General features: G+C 44.7%; 1 protein-coding gene across 1 annotated transcript in view; it reads right to left on the minus strand.

Moving 5' to 3' along the window:
• Positions 1-19421, minus strand: part of ZNF528 (zinc finger protein 528) — a 28530-nt gene extending 9109 nt beyond the window's left edge. Inside the window, 7 exon segments of the mRNA XM_017864661.1 lie at positions 2852-2980; positions 3682-3808; positions 10151-10232; positions 10425-10492; positions 13672-13923; positions 14386-14591; positions 19259-19421. Of these exon segments, the coding sequence (XP_017720150.1) occupies positions 2852-2980; positions 3682-3808; positions 10151-10232; positions 10425-10429 (343 nt within the window). The 5' untranslated portion in view covers positions 10430-10492; positions 13672-13923; positions 14386-14591; positions 19259-19421.
• Between the last annotated feature and the right edge of the window lie 1106 nt (positions 19422-20527).

Below are 20527 nucleotides of genomic sequence, written 5' to 3' on the forward strand. Positions count from 1 at the left end.
CCATACCCAGCTAATTTTTTTTTTTTTTTTTTGTATTTTAGTAGAGACAGGGTTTCATCATGTTCGCCAGGATGGTCTTGATCTCCTGACCTCGTGATCCGCCCGCCTCGGCCTCCCAAAGTGCTGGGATTACAGGCTTGAGCCACCGTGCCCAGCCGAAAGCAACTGTCTTAAGATGCTTAACGAGCTAAAACATAAATGAGATAGACAACTAAATGAAATCAGGAAAACGATGCATGAAAAAGAGACTATCATGGCAGGTGCCTGTAATCCCAGCTACCTGTGAGGCTGATGCAGGAGAATCGCTTAAACCCAGGAGGGGGAGGTTGCAGTGAGCCAATATCATGCCATTGCAACTCCAGCCTGGGCAACAAGAGTGAAACACCATCTCAAAAAAAAGAGAAACCTGACCATTCTAACTAAAATTAACCCAAATACATTCACACAGAGACATACTATAAAGTAATTATCAAAAGTCAAAAAAAGACAAAGACAAAATCTTGACAGTAGCAACAAAAAAGAGACTTGTCAGACAATAGGAAACTGTCAGATTATATGTATTATTTAGCAGACATCTTCAGGCTAGAAGGCAGTGAGGTGACATACTGACAGTGCTTAAAGAAAAACAGGCAAAACAGCAATGAAGAATATTATACTTAGCAAATCTCATCTGCAAAAATAAAGGCGAATTTTAGACTTTCCTAAAGAAAGCCTGAGGAAGTTAATTAGTATTCTAGACCTGTCCAAGAAGAAATGCTGAAACGAGGATTCAAGATGAAATGAAAGCACTCCGGATAGTATCTCTAACCCAAACGAAAATATAAAGGTCATCATAGGCAGGGCGTGGTGGCTCATGCCTATAATCCCAGCAATTTGGGAGGCCGAGGTGGGTGGATCACCTGAGGTCAGGAGCTCGAGACGAGCCTGGCCAACATGGTGAAACCCCGTTTCTCCTAAAAATACAAAAGCTAGCTGGGCATGGTGTCTGTAATCACAGCTACTCGGGCGGCTGTGGCAGGAGAATCACTTGAACCCACGAGGCAGAGGTTGAAGTGAGCCAAGATCCTGCCATTGCATGCCAGCCTGGGCAACAGAGAGAAACTCCATCCCCTAAAAATAAAAATAAAAAGCTCATCATAAAATGTCAACAAATGATCAAATACAGAAACATGTCTTGTTGCACTTTTCATTTGTAACTTGACTTTTAATTCTTTCCTACAATTTAAAAGACACAATCAGGCCAGGTACAGTGGCTCATGCCTGTAATTCCAGCACTTTGGGAGGCCAAGGCAGGTGGATCACTTGAGGTCAGGAATTGGAGAGCAGCCTGTCAAACATGGAAAAAACCTGTCTCTACTAAAAATACAAAAATTAGCTGGGGATGGGGATGGGTGCCTGTAATCCCAGCTACTCAGGAGGCTGAGGCAGGAGAATCACTTGGACCAGGGAGGCAGAGGCTGTAATGAGCCGAGATCAGCCTGGGAGATAGAAGGAGACTCCATCTCAAAAAAAAAAAAAAGAAACCACTCTCATTTAAACAGCATTAAAAATATATGTTAATGGGAACATAAAATATATGGGATTAATTTCTGCCAGTAATAACAGAAAGCGAGAACACAGTTGTTAAGCAGAGCTTTGGGTACCTAATCAAAGATAAGCTGTTAACATTTAAAATAGAATGTTTTGGGCTGGGTGAAGTGGCTCACACCTGTAATCCCAAGCACTTTAGGAGGCTAAAGGAGGATAATCACATGAGGCCAGGAGTTCGAGACCAGCCTGCCCAACATGGAAAAATCCCATCTCTACTCAAAGTACAAAAATTAGCCAGGCATGGTGGTGCATGTGTAATCCCAGCTACTCCGGAGGTGGAGGCATGTAATGTTGAAATTAACAAAAGAAAAAAAATGTATTTTTTTTTTTTTTTTTGAGACAGGATCTCACTCCATCACCCAAGCCAGGGTGCAATGGCGTAATCTTGGCTCACTGCAACCTCCACCTCCTGGATTCAAGCGATTCTCCTGCCTGAGCCTCTTGAGTAGCTGGGATTACAGGCACCTGCCACCACACCCAGTTGATTCTTGTTATTTTAGCAGAGGCAGCGTTTCACCATATTTGCCAGACTGGTCTTGAACTCCTAGCCTCAAGTGATCGGCCTGCCTCGGCTTCCCAAAGTGCTAGGATTACAGGCATGAGACACCGTGCCCAGACAAAAGAAGATCCACAAATATGTGTCAATTAAACAACACACTTTGCTGGTTACGGTGGCTCACACCTATAATCCTAATACTTTCGGAAGCTGAGGCAGGCAGACTGCTTGAGCCCAGGAGTTCCAAGACCAGCCTGGGTAACATGGTGAAACCCCATCTCCACAGAAAATACAAAACATGAGCCAGGCATGGTGGCGTACACCTGTAGTCCCAGCTATTCAGGAGGCTGAGGTGGGAGAATCACTTAAGCCCAGGAAGTCCAGGATGCAGCAAGCCGTAATCATGCCACTGCACTCTGGCCTGGGCAACCCAAAAGGGATCCTGTCTCCAAGAAGAAATAGGAAAAAAAAGAAAAATATCTGTTCAGAACTCACAAGATTTCAACTTTTGTTTTCCCACAGAATTCTCCCATTTGCAGAGAGTTTCCCAAACACTATGTAATAGGGTGGCTTTGCAGGGCACAGTGGCTCATGGCTGTAATACCGACACTTCGGAAGAGCAAGTCAGGGGGATCCTTTAAGTCCAGGAATTCAAGGCTGCAGTGAGCTATGATTGCCACTGCACTCTAGCCTGGATGACAGAGTGAGACCCTGTCTCAAAAAATAAAAATATGGGGCCTCCACTCTGCCCACCCGAGCTCTCACCTGTGTTCACACCTTTGATGCATTCCCTGCCATCTGGATTGTTTGCTATTTTCTCTTCACTCTGCAGAATCCAGGGATCTTTCTTTTGCTCTAACATGGAGATAACACTCAGGTCAGGCAGACAGATTCCTATTTATAAAAGAAAGAATAAATGTGTGCTGTGGCATCTCCCAAGTCCAAGCTTTACACTTAGGGAGGAGAAAGGATATTACTAATAAATCAAAAATAGTATTTAGGCCGGGCGCGGTGGCTCAAGTCTGTAATCCCAGCACTTCGGGAGGCCGAGACAGGCGGATCACGAGGTCAGGAGATCAAGACCATCCTAGCTAACACGGTGAAACCCTGTCTCTACTAAAAAATACAAAAAAACTAGCCGGGCAAGGTGGCGGGCGCCTGTAGTCCCAGCTACTCCGGAGGTGAGGCAGGAGAATGGCATAAACCCGGGAGGCAGAGCTTGCAGTGAGCTGAGATCCGGCCACTGCACTCCAGCCTGGGCGACAGAGCGAGACTCTGTCACAAAAAAAAAAAAAAAAAAAAGTATTTCACAAATTCATCTACTGAAAACAGGGAATTGGATATTTTTAAAGTGTGTCATAAGGTTTCATGCATACTTCAGCCCTGGTGCCACCAATGATGAATCGTGAAGGGAGGAGAACACCTGAAAAAAGGGGACATTTCAAGTCCGGAAAGTGTAATAGAGCTTTTCAATTCTGAGTCAACAAGGTTTCAATCTCAGTCAAGCAATGCAGGAGCTTCCAAGACACACACACGACACGAATGCAGAGATCCACCAGGGCAGATCCCGGCTTCTGAAGGGACATTATCCTCACCCAGGGAGACCAGGTTCCTGTAGTTCTCCAACATCACGTCCCTGTATAAAGTCCTCTGTACAGGGTCCAGGCATTTCCACTCCTCCTGAGAGAATTCTACAGCCACGTCCGTGAATTTCAAGGGTCCCTAAAAGAAAACCCACATTTCAGCAACAGGGTATGCAGGCAGTACTCACCATCACACAGAACGGGAAGACAGTTGTTAAGGATTGACTCCACTGATGTGAGCACTGTGAAAAATCCATATTAAGGTATGCTTGAGCCAGTTCTGTGTAATTGTTGTTTTATTATACTTCTCCACAAGAAATTAAGGCATTCTTCACATCAGTGTAGATGTCTCATTTTTGAACAATACAAACAAAAATTTAATCCAGGGTGATCTCTATAGAAGTGTTAGGTGTTTTTACACGCCAAGTGATATCCAGTATCTACCCAAGATGCAATTCAAGTGGTGTCTTCAGAGATCACGATGTCTACAGTGGCTTTGTATTTTTTCTCAGACAGGGTGTCACTCTGTCACCCAGACTGGAGTGCAGTGGCACAATCTTGACTCACTCTCACAATCTCACTCACAGTGGCAACCTCTGCCTCCCAAACCCAAGTGATCCTCCAACCTCAGCCTCTGGAGTAGCCGGGACTACAGGCTCATGACACCATGCCTGGCTTATTTTTGTATTTTTTATAAATATGGTGTCTCACCATGTTGCCCAGGCTGGTCTTGAGCTCCTAAGCTCAAGCCATCCTCCCACCTTGGCCTCCCAAAGTCCTGAGATTACAGGCATGAGCCACCGCACCCAACCTACAACCTACTGTAGTTTTGGGTTTGTTTGTTTGAGACGGTGTTTTGCTCTTTTTGCCCAGGCTGGAGTGCAATGGTGTGATCTCGGCTCACTGCAACCTCCACCTCCCAGGTTCAAGTGATTCCCCTGCCTCAGCCTCCCACGTAGCTGGGATTACAAGTGCCTGCCACCACGACCGGCTAATTTTTTGTATTTTTAGTAGAGATGGGGTTTCACCATATTGGCCAGGATGGTCTCAATCTCTTGACCGCCTGATCTGTCCGCCTTGGCCTCCCAAAGTGCTGGGATTACAGACGTCAGCCACCGTGCCCGGCCCCAACCTACTGTAGTTTTTAAGAATGGACAAACTCTTCGCCAGGTGCAGTGGCTCATGCCTGTAATCCCAGCACTTTGGGAGGCCAAGGCAGGTGGATCACCTGAGGTCAAGAGTTCGAGACCAGCCTGGCCAACAATGGTAAAACCCTGTCTCTACTAAAAATAGAAAAAACTTAGCCAGGTGTGGTGGTGAGATCCTGTAATCCCAGCTACTCAGGAGGCTGAGACAGGAGAATCTCTTGAACCAGGGAGACGGAGTCTGCAGTGAGCTGAGATCATGCCACTGCACTCCAGCCTGGGCAACAGACAAGAGTAACACTCTGACTCAAAAAAACAAATAAAAAATGGTCAAAATCTGAAAGCTGTGATAACAATAGCAATGGCTGAATGGAACACTTCCCATGTGACAGGCACTATTCTAAATGCTTTACATGAACTGGAGGATCACGAGGCAGGCGGATCACAAGGTCAAGAGATTGAGAGCATCCTGGCCAACATGGTGAAACTCAGTCTCTGCTAAAAATACAAAAATTAGCTGGGTGTGGTAGCACACACCTGTAATCCCAGCTACTTGGGAGGCTGAGGCAGGAGAACTGCATGAACCTGGGAGGCGGAGGTTGCAGTGAGCCAAGATCTCGCCGCTGCACTCCAGAATGGGTGACAGAGCGAGACTCCATCTAAAAAAACAAACAAACGAAACAAGAAAGAATGGTTTGTTCCTATCTTACTGAAGAGACAACTCTTTCACACATATTCTAGGAAACTCCCTCCAGGAGTCAGGACTAAAAATGGCAGTGTAAGCACCGGATGCCAGGTGTCTGGACGTTAGAATCAAACCTAAAGAATCAAACAGTTAAGTAACAGCATCAAAAGAAAATTGACATTTACCTAATTCAGTAAACTTAAAATAAGTTCAAGGATTAAAAACACCAAACCGCCTAAAAGGTCATTATCTCTGCATATATATAAAATATTATATGTCCCCATAATACATTCTTATTCTTATAGCTATCAGCTCATTAGCATGATAGTATAGAAAAATTTGAACCTGGTAAATACTTAAGATATAATCTGAACTCATTAAAAAATATAAAATTTATATAAAATGATGACATGCCATTCATAAAAATCATAGGCTTGCTCATCTGTGCACTCATCCACACACATCACATGTACACACTTATACACACTAACACTCATATACGTTAGTACACATATACACTTACACACATCAGCTGAAATAAGAGTTGTCTCTTTGACCTATTTTTTTTTTTTATTTGAGATGGAGTCTTGCCCTGTTGCCCAGGCTGGAGTGCAGCGGCGCGATCTTGGCTCACCACCACAAAGTCCGCCTCCTAAGTTCAAGCGATTCTCCTACCTCAGCTGCCCAAGTAGATGGGACTACAGGCATGCGCCACCACGCCTGACTAATTTTTGTACTTTTAGTACAGACGGGGTTTCACTATGTCGGCCATGCTAGTTTCAAACTCCTGACCTTTTGATCCGCCCACCTCGGCCTCCCAAGTGCTGGGATTACAGGTGTGAGCCACTGCACCCAGCCTCAGTGACCTATATTTTACATGGTATTTTTCATCAATAGTTTGGTTTGCAATTTTTAGACATAGGGTCTCAATACAGTGTCCAAACTGGATGGCAGTGGCTATTCATAGTGCACCATAACCTTGAACTCCTGGCGTCAAAGGATCCTCCTCGTCAGCCTCCCAAGTGGGAAACTAAAGACCTGCACCACTGTGCCTACCTGTAAGTACTATTTTTCCTAATGTGTATTTCAGCATGTTTGTAACAATAAAAATGTATAAATTTTATACATTTACACATCAATAAGCACTTTGGAAGGCAGAGGCAGGCAGATCACATGAAGTCAGGAATTCGAGACCAACCTGGCCAACACGGTGAAACCCTGTCTCTCCTACAAATACAAAAATTAGCCGAATGTGGTGGCACACACCTGTAATCCCAGCTACTTCATAGGCTGAGGCACGGGAATTACTTAAGCCTAGGAGGTGGAGGTGAAGTGAGTCGAGATTGTGACACTGCACTTGAGTCTGGGTGACAGAGAGACTCTGTCTCAAAAAAAAAAAAAAATCAAGCCAAAACCAAACTGGAAAACAAAACAAGAAAAACCCCTCATGATATTAAGCAAGAACATCTCATGAAAGATCTTAATTAGCAGTAAACATGGAATAGATTTCCTCTACTTTAAGAGATGGAAAAGGGGGCTGGTCTATGCTGCAGCCAATCCTCACTGCACGGGATGCCTGAGCAGAGACAAGAAGCAGAGGGACAAGGTAGAAAGAAAAGTGACAGAAAAGAGCTGGATCTGTTAATACTAACGAATGACATGACTGTAATCAAGAAAAAGAATGCAGTCTTAGCATATGAACCAAGAACGATACATTGAAAACAAGTTTCCTTCCTTAGCAGCACTATTTATACAATGACATACACACAAAGAAACATCCTACATCTCCCTTAGTAAATCTATAAGGCATCTAACTAAAAGACACTCCAGACATGTGTAAGAAATCTACAAGTATACTCAAAGAGTCCTATCAGTAAGATACACGAATAGGAAGCCACAGACCATTTTGTCTCCATGGAGACACAAATTCAACAATAGATAGGCCAACTGCCTTTGTGAGAAATCAAGAAGCCACTCAGGAAGTTCTTGCACCCAGAGAAGCACCAGCACCAAGTGACCCTGCTGGGAGCCCCGTGGGAAAAACGTGTGACACTCATTTGCTGGAGCCCCTGCCTGGCATGACGTGGCATCATGCAGAGGAAACCACAAACTCCTGATTTCTCTCTCCCTTTTTTTGGGACGGGGGAGGGCAGTGATGCAACTTCAGCTTATTGCAGCCTCTGCCTCAGCCTCCCGAGTACCTGGGATTACAGGCACCTGCCACCACACCTGGCTTATGTTTGTATTTTTTTTTTTTTTTACCAGTAGAGACAGGGTTTCACTATGTTGGCCAGGCTGGTCTTGAACTCTTGGGCTCAGGTGATCCACCTGCCTTGCCATATCAAAGTGCTGGGATTATAGGTGTGAGCCACCACACCCGACTAATTTTTTTTTTTTTTGAGACAGAGTTTCGCTTTCTCACCCAGGCTGGAGTGCAGTGGCGTGATCTTGGCTCACTGCAACCTCCACCTCCCAGGTTCAAGCAATTCTTCTGCCTCAGCCTCCCTAGTACCTGGAATTACAGGTACCTGCCGCCACATCTGGCTAATTTTTGTATTTTTTTTAGTAGAGATGAGGTTTCACCATCTTGGCCAGGCTGATCTTGGAACTCCTGACCTCATGTTCCACCCGCCTCAGCGTCCCAAAGTGCTGGGATTACAGGCGTGAGCCACCACGCCTGGCCTTACTAATTTTTTGTATTTTTGGTAGACACGGGTTTTTACCACGTTGGCCAGCTTGGTCTCGAACTTCTGAGAGAGGTGACTGATTTCTAATTCAGAGAACGTTCACACGAGGATGTAAAGGGCAAGCAATCCATCTTCCTAACATGAAAACACACAAATTTTCACAACTTTCAGAATAAAATATCACAACAAAACAACCACTGAGGACTTAAAATCATGTATCACAATGCTATGTAAATACATTTGTCTAGGACTTGAGAGGACTCTTGACACAGAGCTGCCAACAGTGGCTCCCCAATGAGATACGAGAGAGAGTGGAAGGCTGGACAGGGGATGGGATGCTTTGTATTTGCTGTGCTAATAAGCTGCATGTTTGGACTTTTCCTATTAAAAAATACACATAATTTCATTGCTTAAAATAAAAAATTCTTCATAATAATTGGTGGTACAAGAATATGATTTCCTCCTCTCTAGAGAGAAAGAAATTCTAGGCCGGGCACAGTGGCTCACACCTGTAATCCCAGCGCTTCGGGAGGCCAAGGCAGGAAGATGGTTTGATCCCACGAGTACAAGACCAGCCTGGGCAACACAGTGAGATTCCATTTCCTTTTTTTTTTTAAAAAAAAAAAAAAAAAAAAAAAAAAGGTGAGAAAAGGAAGGGGAGGAAAGGGTAAGGGAGGGGAGGAAAGGGGAAGGGAGGGGAGGAAAGGGGAAGGGAGTGGAGGAAGGGGAAGGGAGGGGAGGAAAGGGGAAGGGAGGGGAGGAAAGGGAAAGGGAGGGGAGGAAGGGGAAGGGAGCAGAAGGGAGGGGAAGGGAGGGGAGAGGAGGGGAGGGGAAATTCTACTGCAATCTCTAAGCAAAATTATAACCTTTTTCGACTAGCACAGCAGCTGTACAAGACTTCCTGCAGGAGCACCAGTCTCTGTGGAAGGGATGTGCTAAGAATGACAACAGAATGTCCTCCCTGAACCAAGTCAGAGACAGAGACAAAAAACAGGAAAAGGTGACAGATTTGTAAATGCTTTTGAATCTCTTGCTGTTAAGACATTAAACCTGATTTCATATTTTAAAATAGAACAGTTTATAAAGGGAATAAAACACTCTCTATCACTGATGTCTTTATCTAAACACTCCATTACTTTGCCAATCATTAAGATAATCTGAGTAAGTTACTCACTTGTTTAGCTTCCACTGTAATCCAAAATCAGGCAGAAAATATTTCCCTTTTGTGAACTCTTTTTCCAGAATTTACCAAATACTCAAGCACATTAATATGTAACTTGTGGCTGGGTGAGGTGGCTCATGCCTGTAAACCCAGCACTTTGGGAAGCCAAGATGACCAAATCACTTGAGGCTGGCATTCAAGATCAACCTGACCAACATGGCGAAACCCCATCTCTACTAGAAACACAAAAATTAGACTGGAGTGGTGGTGCACAACTGTAATCCCAGCTATGCGAGAGGCTGAGGTGGAAGAAACCTTTGAACCTGGGAGGTGGAGGTTGCAAGGAGCAGGGATCATGCCACTGCACTCCAGTCTGGGCAACAAAGCAAGACTCTGTCTCAAAAAAAAAAAAAAGAAAAACGAAAGAAAGGAACTTGGGACTTTGACGTGCAGCTTCTCTAATTCTAGTCCACAGAACACTGACAGTGCATCCAGATGTGATCCCTGAACAATCCCTGCTGCCCAGCAGCACTGACACCACGGGACCCTCACCCCGTCTCCATCCATGTCTGGTGTGAGCCCTTCCCAGGCCCATGCCCAGTGCCGCCTCTTCCCAAGTTCATGTCACTGGGTCACAGTGAACTGAAATCTCAAGCGGAAATGAAGGGACTGGAAGAAGCCATGGGTAAGTGCATGCAAACGTGTCAGGCAGGATGCTTCAGAGTCAAAGATTAGCAACTCCAAGGCCTGGCATTTCCGGAAGAAAGAGAGACAGAACAATCCACTGAGAATATCATCTTACCTGAGTAAGGGCCATTCCTGACTCCTTCTCTTTCATTTTCCGAGTTGCTTCCTTGCATAATATGTCTCTTTGGAAGTGAATCCTGAATGCCAAAATACACTGTTTAGGGCTTAGAATCAACACACATCCTTCCTGTGTCATAGCCACACAAAAAGGGAAGACCTCACCCTAAGGTAATCCTCAAACTGTGACTTTTTACATAGGCCTGATTTAGCCTAACTCAGCAAACAGATGTTAACAATTTTGGAATTCACCCACCATGTGGTTAAGGTACCTCATCTGTTGAGTGGATTCCCTCTGAGATTTTTCCACTTTATTCTCCCTTTCTTAAAATTTGTGAACCTAAAAAAAAAATAAAAAAATAAAAATAAAAATAATTATTAATGTGGCAATAAACTGTGTGATTCCTAAAATCATACTTCGATCAAGCACTTATTTTAAAAATACAAAACGCTCTCGGAAAAGGAAAGGGGGCTGTGTAGCTGCAGTAGAGGGAGCGGGAAGAACAGAGGCAGGAGATAAGGTCAGAGAGGTCCTGGGGAAGCAGATCACGCAGGGCTGAGCTCTTCAAATATTTTCTCCCACATATCAAAAAAAAATTTGAAACAATCTATTTCCTCACTCATTTTAAGTACACATGTCATTTATTTTTTACCTTAGAAATTAAAACACAAGTAGTATCTCATATATTTTAAGCACATTTTGACAGGTTTAGTTAACCCCCAGAAAGTACAAGGCATCTGTCATCTGAGCTACGCAGGACTGTAGGGAGAACACCTTTGGGGGAGTTCAGAAAGTCTCTTTTGGACACGTAGAGGTGGAGATGCCTGTGGATGTCCCAGCAGAGATGTTGAGAACACCACTGGACATAGGATTTTGGAATTCAGGGGAGAGGGGTGGGTGGTGAGGCAAAATGGAGATATGTTGGTGGTTTTTAAAGCCATAGATGAGATCAAAAGGAAGAGCAGAGGGTGTGGGCAGACAGAACAGGTTTAACGACTAAATTGGGTGACATTTCCATATTCAGAGAAGACACTTCAGGAGACACCAGCAGAGGAAACTGATAAGATACTAAAGTAATAAGAAAATTTTAAACAGATTTTTAAAAACATGAGCAATGTCTTCAAAGCTGAGAAAAAATAGAGTGATCAGCTGTGAAATATGCTGCTGACAGAAAAAGACAGATGAGGACAGAAAATTCAAAGTCGGATTTAAGCAGGGTACAGGGGCTCATGCCTCTAATCCCAGCATGCTGGGACTTGTTTGTAGGATGGCTAGAAGTCACAAGTTCAAGACCAGCCTGGGCAATGTAGTGAGACTCTGTCTCTAAAAAAATTTTTTTTAATCAGCCAGGTAGAGGGACAGGCCCATAGTCCTTCTACTGTAGAGGCTGAGATGGAAGGATTGCTGGAGCCCAGGGATTTGAGGTTATGGTGAACTACGACTGTGCCACTGCATGCCAGCTTGGGTGACAGAGCAAGACTTTGTCTCTAAAAATTAAATGAAAAAATAACTAGATTTAGAAACAGAGAAGTCACTGGTGATTCAGATTAAAAAAAGGAGCAGAGGAATGGCTGATGTCAAACCCTGATTGGATGGGGTCAAGCAAGAAGTAGAGGAAAGAGTGAGACATAGCTTAAACAAGATTTTGGTATATTGTGCTCTTACATGGAGCACAGAAAAGGCATACTTACTGCAAGTAAAAATGTAGCTAATACTTTGTTTTTTCTTTTGAGGATGAAATAGTGGGAAAAATAAAGGTGTGTGTGTGTGTGCGTGCGTGTGTGTGTTTTTTAATGGGCAACAGCTCCATCTGGGTACAATGACCAAAATAATTCCCTTGAAGTAAAAATTGATGACACTGTGGAGGAGGGTGCCATGGTATCAGGAGAGTGTGAATGAGGCTGGCCTGTGGCATACAGTCTCAGCGTCAGCAGCAGCCAGGAGCAGGGACAGACAATTCCTAGTCACTACTGAGTAAGAACACAGTCCTAGAGACAGGTGGGTGGGCCTATTAGAAAATTCTTGCCCTTACTGTTAGAGACAGGAAAAAAACACAGTTTTTACTACTCTCACACCCAAGAGAATACCTCACCTCTAGTGATCAAATTGTGTGTGTGATTGTTCCTACACTGACCAGTTAAACTGAGTAAAATTACAGAACACCCAGGTGCTGTCTGATGATGAATTGCTTGTTGGTGACAAGTAATTCCCATATGATTTTGGTGAGCAGAGATGAGGCATTCTGGGTTGCGTGCTCTTTACTGTATTCACTGTGAGCACAAAAACCACTTTAGTTTTTCCTATCTTATACACTCGCTCACGCCCTAGTCCATCCAAAGAAAAGAGAAGAGAGTGAACCACACCTGAATGAGCCAAGTCACCGCCCCCTAGCAGAATACAGATTACAAGTGGAAGCTAACCTCTGATGCCAGGAATTATAAAATGCACATGCCTTAGAAATAGTGTTCCAATTCTCATCTTCATCTGTGGGTTTTTTTTTTTTTTTTTTTTTTGAGATGGAGTCTTGCTCTGTCACCTAACCTGGAGTGCAGTGATGCAATCTCAGCTCACTGCAACCTCTGCCTCCCAGAATTAAGCAATTCTCCTGCCTCAGCCTCCTGAGTAGCTGGGATTACAGGCCCAGGTCACCAGGCCCAGCTAATTTTTGTATTTTTACTAGAGACGGGGTTTCACCATGTTGGCCAGGCTGGTCTCACTTAACTCCTGACCTCAAGTGATCGGCCCACCTCAGCCTGCCAAAGTACTGGTATTACACGTGTGAGCCACAGCCCCTAGCCTCATGTGTTTTAAACAAATTTTATATTATAGAGAAATTAACATGTCACAATTCAATCATAATTTCCAATCAACTCACCACTCATCTGTAAGCAGGGTCCCCCTCTTTCCCCACTACTGTTTCCCTCCCTCATTCTGTACATCTCTCTCATTCTCATCCTTTTTCCCCAGCTGTTTTTTTCTCTTTATTTTCCCCTAGGATTGTGTTCATCTTGAGTCCTTCCTCTTCTCTTTGTCCCATTCTTCTTTCTATTCCTTCTCTCCCACCTGTTCTGATCCATTTTTACAACTTGTTTCACCTCTTGATTCCTTTCTGCCCAATTTTTCATCGTCCCTAATCTCCATATATTTCTGCCTCTTTCCTCCCACATTTCGGCTCCCCTTGGGCTCACCCTGTTAAATTCGATCTTCGATGTTACACAACCCTGTCCCCACTCTCTGGCACCCTCAGATCCCAGGCCTCCCCCTGCTGTGGTTCTCCCTCTGTTCTCCTTGTGACCAGCTGCCCGCTCTGGCTGTCCCAGCACCACGCTGCTCTATCTGACCTGACTCCAAATCCCTCCTCCTCTCCCCCACTCTCCGTCTGAGAAGCCTTCCCTATCTTGTTGAACTTCATCTTTTTACAGACCCAGGTTTGTCTATATTTTTAGTTACTTTTCTCCCCCTGCTATTTTCTCGGCATCTTCTTTCACCGTGTCTCCGCGAACCCCTCACGTGATCACCTTCTACTTTGCCGTCTTTTAATGGTTCTCTCATTCTTCATTTCTCTTTCAAAATTTCCTGTTTCCTCCGACTCGTTCCCATCTTTTGTTTTCCACACATTCACGGGGCGGGGATTGGAATAAGATGCCCATCTCCGGAAGAGCTCATTTTCGGTGGGCTGGAAGCTGGCTCGAGAGAACACTGGATGTCAGGGGACTGAAGTCACTCCCCACACTCGAGATCAGGAGAACCAGTGGCTGGGAAAGGGAGGCCTGGGAAACAGAGGGTCCAGATTAAGGAGGAAAAAGGCAGGAGTGGGTCAGAAGAGGAGTGGAGTCTGCAGAAACCAGGTCCGGGCAGAGGACAAGGCCTCTGGTGCCCCGTTGGGGCGCTGAGCTCCAGCGGCCAAGAAGGGCGAGGCTGGAGGAAGGGACAGTGAGGATTTTACATGGTGCGGGGCGTGTGTAGGGGTTACTAAAGGACTTGAAGCAGGAAAAGCCCACGATAGGAGGTGTCTACGTGGGCATCTGACAAAAAGACCGGGCACAGGACCAGCCTCCAAGCGATTTTAACACGCAGAAAGCGACTCCCAGACTCTCAAAGGACGTCTGAATTTACTAGGGATGGGGGAAGCAGTGCCGCGATTTCAAGGTCTGCACGCCCCTAAGATTCCGGGTGTAGAAGCGCAGAAGAACGAGATAGCCTAGACTTAATATAGACAAAAGGAAACTCACGCGCTGCTGCGAAACAGTTCCTCCATGCGATCGGCTTCCGAGTCTACTGGAAACTGCGCTCTAGGCGTTCACCCCCAACGGTCCGCTTCCGGGTTTGCGGGAAATTGCGCGCGCATCCTAGAGGCCGGACTGGCTGAGACCACCGCGGACCCGGACAAGGCCGGCCTGGGCGGGGCCTGCGCTTCTGTTCGCCTGACTGGCCGCGCCTGTTTTCAGGGTTTTGGAGGCAAGATCCGCTTAGCGATCTGAAAACGGATCTTGTCCGCTTAGCGATCTGAAAACGGATCTTGTCCGCTTAGCGATCTGAAAACGGATCTTGTCCGCTTAGCGATCTGAAAACGGATCTTGCCTGCGCAGAGCAAAATCGTTTGTTGATTATATCCAGGAAAATTCCTTCTATTAAAATGAATTTCAAGTCCCACCTACCCTGGAAGCAGAAAGAGAGAGAAGAGAGAGAGTAAAGAGAGAGAAAGAGAAAACAAAGAGAAGTTGAAAAAGAGAAAACCAAGAAAGAAAGAGAGAAAAAACGAAAATAAATGGACAAGAAAGAAAACTAAGGAGGAAAGGGAAGGGAGGAAGGGAAGGGAAGCTTTAGGAATTGAATTAACACACTTTGGAATTGTCTGTGAAGGGGATGCAAGCTAAAATGTGAAATGCAAAACCCTGCCAGGGTAGAATGTTCTATTTCATGCCAATGTCCCATAGAAGATATATACTTTTCATTTATCTTCCCCATTCACTCTAGAAGGTGAAGGTCAACCCTGTGCTCAATTCCAGAGACTTTCCTAGGGACGTCATGTTGGGCATGGAGGACTAAGGCCTGTGTAAAGAGAAGTTACCAACTGTTTCTTTAAAAGAAAAAAAAAGAAACAATGACTTTTAAAATAGTCGTTAACAACTTAGTTTTTGTTGTTGTTTTGAGACGGAGTTTCCCTCTGTCGCCCAGGCTGGAGTACAGTGGCACGCACTCAGCTCACTGTAACCTTTGCCTCCTCGGTTCAAGTGATTCTCCTGCCCCAGCCTCCAGAGTAGCCACCATGGCCAGCCCAACTTAGTTTTTTAATGCTTTTTAAAATGTTAAGACAGGGTCTCTGCCACCCAGGCTGGAATGCAGTGGCACAATCATAGCTCACTGCAACCTTGACTTCCTGGGGTCCTGGGCATCTCCCATCTCAACCTCGCAAGTAGCTGGGAGTAAAGGCCTTGACTCTCCACTGTGCTAATTTTCTGTGTTTGTTTTTAATAAGAGATGTAGTCTGGCTTTGTTGCCCAGGCTGGTCTCCAGCTTCTAGCCTCAAGCAATCTTTCCATCTGCTCCTCCCGAAGTGCTGGGATTATAGGCATGAGTCACCTTGCATGGGAGATAAGGACCCTGCATCAGGACCTCAGGTTATTTTTGAAACACAAATACCTAAGACCCACCAGCAGGCCCATTGGCTGCAGACAGTGGGGTCACCTGAAGAACTTCTCTTTGATCTGAGTACCAACTTCTCACCTCGGTCACTGGGATCCTGGACTATGGCACTGCTCCAGGCAGGCTTGGTTATCCTGCTGGAGGCACCAATCCTCTTGAGCCTAGTGAAATGCAACTGTCTGTACCTCAATGATGTTGCACTGAGATTCTGCCAGTCAAGGTATTACTTCAGTCTCCTGAGACCAGCCTCTACCTCCAGATCCAGGAAGGTCAGTGGACTAGCTTTATTAAAGGGGATATCTGGGCCAGGCGTGGTGGCTCAAGCCTGTAATCCCAACACTTTAGGAGGCCAAGACGGGCAGATCACCTGAGGTCAGGAGTTAGAGACCAGCCTGGCCAACATGGTGAAACCGCATCTCTACTAAAAATACGAAATATGTGTATATATATTAGCCAGGCATGGTGGCACACGCTGTAGTCCCAGCTACTCGAGAGGCTGAGACACAAGAATTGCTTGAATCCAGGAGGTGGATGTGCGGTAAGCAAAGATTGCATCACTGCACTCCAGCCTGGGAGACAGAGCGAGACTGTCTCAAAAAATATAAAAATAAAAGGGATATCTGGATTGGCGGAAAGACTGCAGGACAGCATTCAAGTGGGGTTGAATTGGCCCAGTTGCATCTGACTTCTCACTTGTAGTTCCCAAGAATGAATGTAGAATGTGCTGGAAAAGCAATATCCTGAAGGGAAGGGAGTGGTGAGAAAAGGACAGGATGTGTTCCAGACCCCCAGAACAGGATGCCCTTTGTTGCTTTAGGCCAATGTGCCATGCATCCCTGGAGCATGAAACCCAGGATGGGCCGCCTTCCAGCCTCCCGCAACTGTGATGCAAGTTGTGATGCAAGTTGAACACACACAGAGAGACTGCATCTGCACTGGATGTTTTTCCTGAGCCTTGGGGAGCAGAACACACGAATCCCAGGCATCTGCCGATCTGTATGTAACAAATCCACTTCATGTAACTTACTGTGTTTGCGTGAGATTATCTCTCACTGAACTCAGACACATTGGCAACCAGTGTGCAGTGAACCTGCTTCACAAGCAAGGATGTGGAGAAACTATCTTGGTACATGTTGTGGGAATCTGAAATACTGCAGTCAGTATGGAAAACAGTATCATGGGAAACTTCCTCAACTCAAGATCACCTACCAACCCTTACAGAATCATCATACATACTGGGGAAAGCATAGTTTCCCCCAGAGGTTGGGATGATGGCAAGGATGTCCCCTCTCATCACTACTGTTCCACACAATATCAAAGGTTCCAGTCAGTGAAATAAAGGAAAACGAAATAAAAGTGACAGGCTGGGTGTGGTGTCTGAGGCCTGTAATCACAGTGCTTTGGGAGGCTGGGGAAGGAGGGTGGCCTGAGGACAGGAGAAAAAACAATAGTGTATCAACAGAAAATACGATGGTTGTACAGGCTAATACCTTCCCCAAAGGAAGGTATCTTCATCCCTGTAACCTGTGTTACTGGATGTGTCAAAAGGGAGTTTACAAATGTGGTCTAGTTAAGAATCTTTAGATAAGACATTATCCTGAATTATATGGTCAAAGTGATAGAATCACAAGGTTCAATATCACAAGGGTGCAGGTGGACGCCAAGGGACAGAGACAGTGGTGATGTGTTGAAAATAGAGGGATAAAGAGATTTTTTTCTCGCCTTTAAAGACGGAGGAAGTGGACCATGAGTCAAAGGATGTAAGTGGCCCCTGGAACCTACAAAAGGTAAGGAAACAAATTCTCCCCTGGAGATTCATGAAGAGTCACAGAACTGTGGACCCATATTAGATATGTGCCTTAAGAATTGCAAAAGAATAAATTTTTGTTGTTCTAAGCCAATCACTGTGTATAGCAATAGGAAACTGATGAAATGATTTTATGTAGAAAATTCCAAAAAAATCTACAAAATCTCTAGAACAAGAAAAATGTACAGGTAGCAAAGTATAAGATCAACCTGCAAAAATATCGTATATTTCATCAGCCAGGCATGGTGGCTTATGCCTGTAATCCCAGCACTTTGGGAGGCCAAGGTGGGCACATCACTCAAGCTCAGGAGTTTGAGACCAGCTGGGTAACATGGTGAAACCCACTACAAAACACAAAAATTTAACAGGCCATGGTGGCACGTGTCTGCAGTGCCAGCTACTCAGGAAGCTGAGGTGGGAGGATGACTTAAGCCTGCAGGATAGAGGTTGCAGTAGCTGAGACTGCACCACTGCACTCCAGCCTGGATGACAGAGTAAGATCCTGTCTCAAAATAATAATAATAGTAATAATCTTGTATATTTCTATACACTAGGAATTTACACATGAAACCTGATATTAAAAATAAAATACTATGTATGATTGCTCCATTAAAAAAAGGTCAAAGAAATACATGTCAAATATTCTTAGAACTGTTATGTTACAACTACCAAATGCTGATGAAAGAAATCAAAGACAGAAAATAGAGACATATACCATATACATTTATTCGAAGACTACATATAAAACAATATGAAACTGCACAAACCTGACACATAGGGTTAATACCTTTCCTAATTAAGGCATTCTGCAGATACTAACAAGGTTAGCAGTTATGTGGAAAGACAAACAAACCCAAACACTTAAAATACATAAAACATCTGACCAACAACCACAAAAGACTGGAATCCCTTCATGCGATTTCAAGTCTTCTAATACAGTAAAAGCATTTTTTCCCTTTCTCATATTTACAGTAAACCTAGTTTGTACTTGCCATTGTCTCGGAGTAAGAACCTGTCCCAGAAAAAAAAAAAAAAGAAAATTTCCATTCAAAACTAACAGGATTTAGGCCAGGCACGGTGGCTCACACCTGTAATCCCAGCACTTTGGGAGGCTGAGGCAGGCGGATCAACTAAGGACAGGAGTTCAAGACCAGCCTGGCCAACTTGGTGAAACCCCATCTCTACTCAAAATACAAAAATTAGCCAAGGATGGTGGCAGGCGCCAGTAATCCCAGCTACTCAGGAGGTTGAGGCAGGAGACTAGCTTGAACCTGTGAGGCAGAGGTTGCAGTGAGCCAAGATTGTGCCACGGCACTCTGGCATGGGCAACAGAGTGAGACTGTCTCAGAAAAAAAAAAAAAACACATAAAAAAAAACAGGATTTATACTATTGGTTTTCCACAGAATTCTCCCAGTTGCAGAGTTTCCCAAACACTATTTATTAGTGTGGCTTTGCAGGGTGCAATGGCTCACACCTGTAATCTCACCAGTTTGGGAGGCAGAGGAAGGAGAATGACTTGAGTTCACGAGTTCCAGGCTGCATTGAGCTATGATTGCCACTGCACTCCAACCTGGCTAACAGAGCAAGACCCTGTCTCAAAAAAAAAAAAAAAAAATCATACAGCTTCTACTCTGCCCATCTGAGCTCTTACCTGTGTTCACCCTTTGATCCGTTCCCTCCCATCTGGATTTTTTGCTATTTTCCCTTCACTCTGCCGAGTCCAGCGCTCTCTCCTTTGTTCCCACATAGAGATAATACTCAGGTCAGGAAGACAGATTCCTGTTTATAAAAAAAAGAGAACCAAGGTGTACTGTGACACCTTTAAAACTCAAGCCCTGGGCTGGGTCAGTGGCCCATGCCTGTAATCCCAGCACTTTGGGAGGCCGAGGCAGGCAGATCACTTGAGGTCAGGAGTTCAAGACCAGCCTGGCCAACATGGCAATACCCTGCCTCTACTAAAAATATAAAAATTAGCCAGGCGTGGTGGCAGACGCCTGTAATCCAGCTACTTGGGAGTCTGAGGCAGAAGAATCACTTGAACCCAGAAGGTGGAGGTTGCAGTGAGCCGAGGTAGCATCACTGCACTCCAGCTTGGGAGACAGAGCGAGGCTCCATCTAATTAAAAAAAAGAAAGAAAGAAAATCCATGGTTTCCAAAACATACTTCTGTTTCCATTAATTTATTAGGAACGCTCTTCTGTCTGGCTGTTCATCTGTATCCTGTGTAATATCCTTTATAACAAAAGGTACACCTAAGTAAACTGTTTCTCCGAGTTGTGTAAATCACTCTAGCAAATTCTGGGGGCAGTTTTGTGCAGCTGAGCCCCTCAGCCTCCTGTGAGATCTAAAATCTCTATAAATGGTGTCAAATTGAGTTCAATTACAGAACACCCAGTTTTATCTGGTGAAAATTGCTTGTTGGTGGGAAGTAATCCTCACACATTTTGATGACCAGAGATGAGGCATTTTGTGTTGAGTGTTCACTATTGTGTTGATTGTGAGAGTAGAAAAACCACTTTGGTTTTTCCTATCTTATACACTTGCCCACAGCCTACCCCATCCCAAGAGAAGTGAAGATAGTGACCCACAGCTGAATGAGTCAAGTCACTGCCCTCTGGCAGAATAAGGACAAGTGGAAGCTAACCTCTGATACCAAGAATTATGAAATGCACATGCCTTATAGACACTTTTCCAATTCTCATCTTCGTCTGTATATTTTAAACGAATTTTATGTTTATTATAAAGAAATTAATCATAATATCCAATCAATTCATCATTCCTCTGGACTGAGCGTCCCCTTTCCTCATTACTGTGTTTCCCTCCCTCATTCTCTACCTACGTCTCATTCTCACCTTCTTTTCCTAGCTCTTTTTTTCTCTTTATTTTCCCCCTAAGATTCTGCTCATTTCAAGCCCTTCTTC

Source organism: Rhinopithecus bieti, unplaced genomic scaffold (genome assembly GCF_001698545.2).
Source record: "Rhinopithecus bieti isolate Rb0 unplaced genomic scaffold, ASM169854v2 scaffold_2723, whole genome shotgun sequence".
Taxonomy (NCBI): Eukaryota; Metazoa; Chordata; class Mammalia; order Primates; family Cercopithecidae; genus Rhinopithecus; species Rhinopithecus bieti.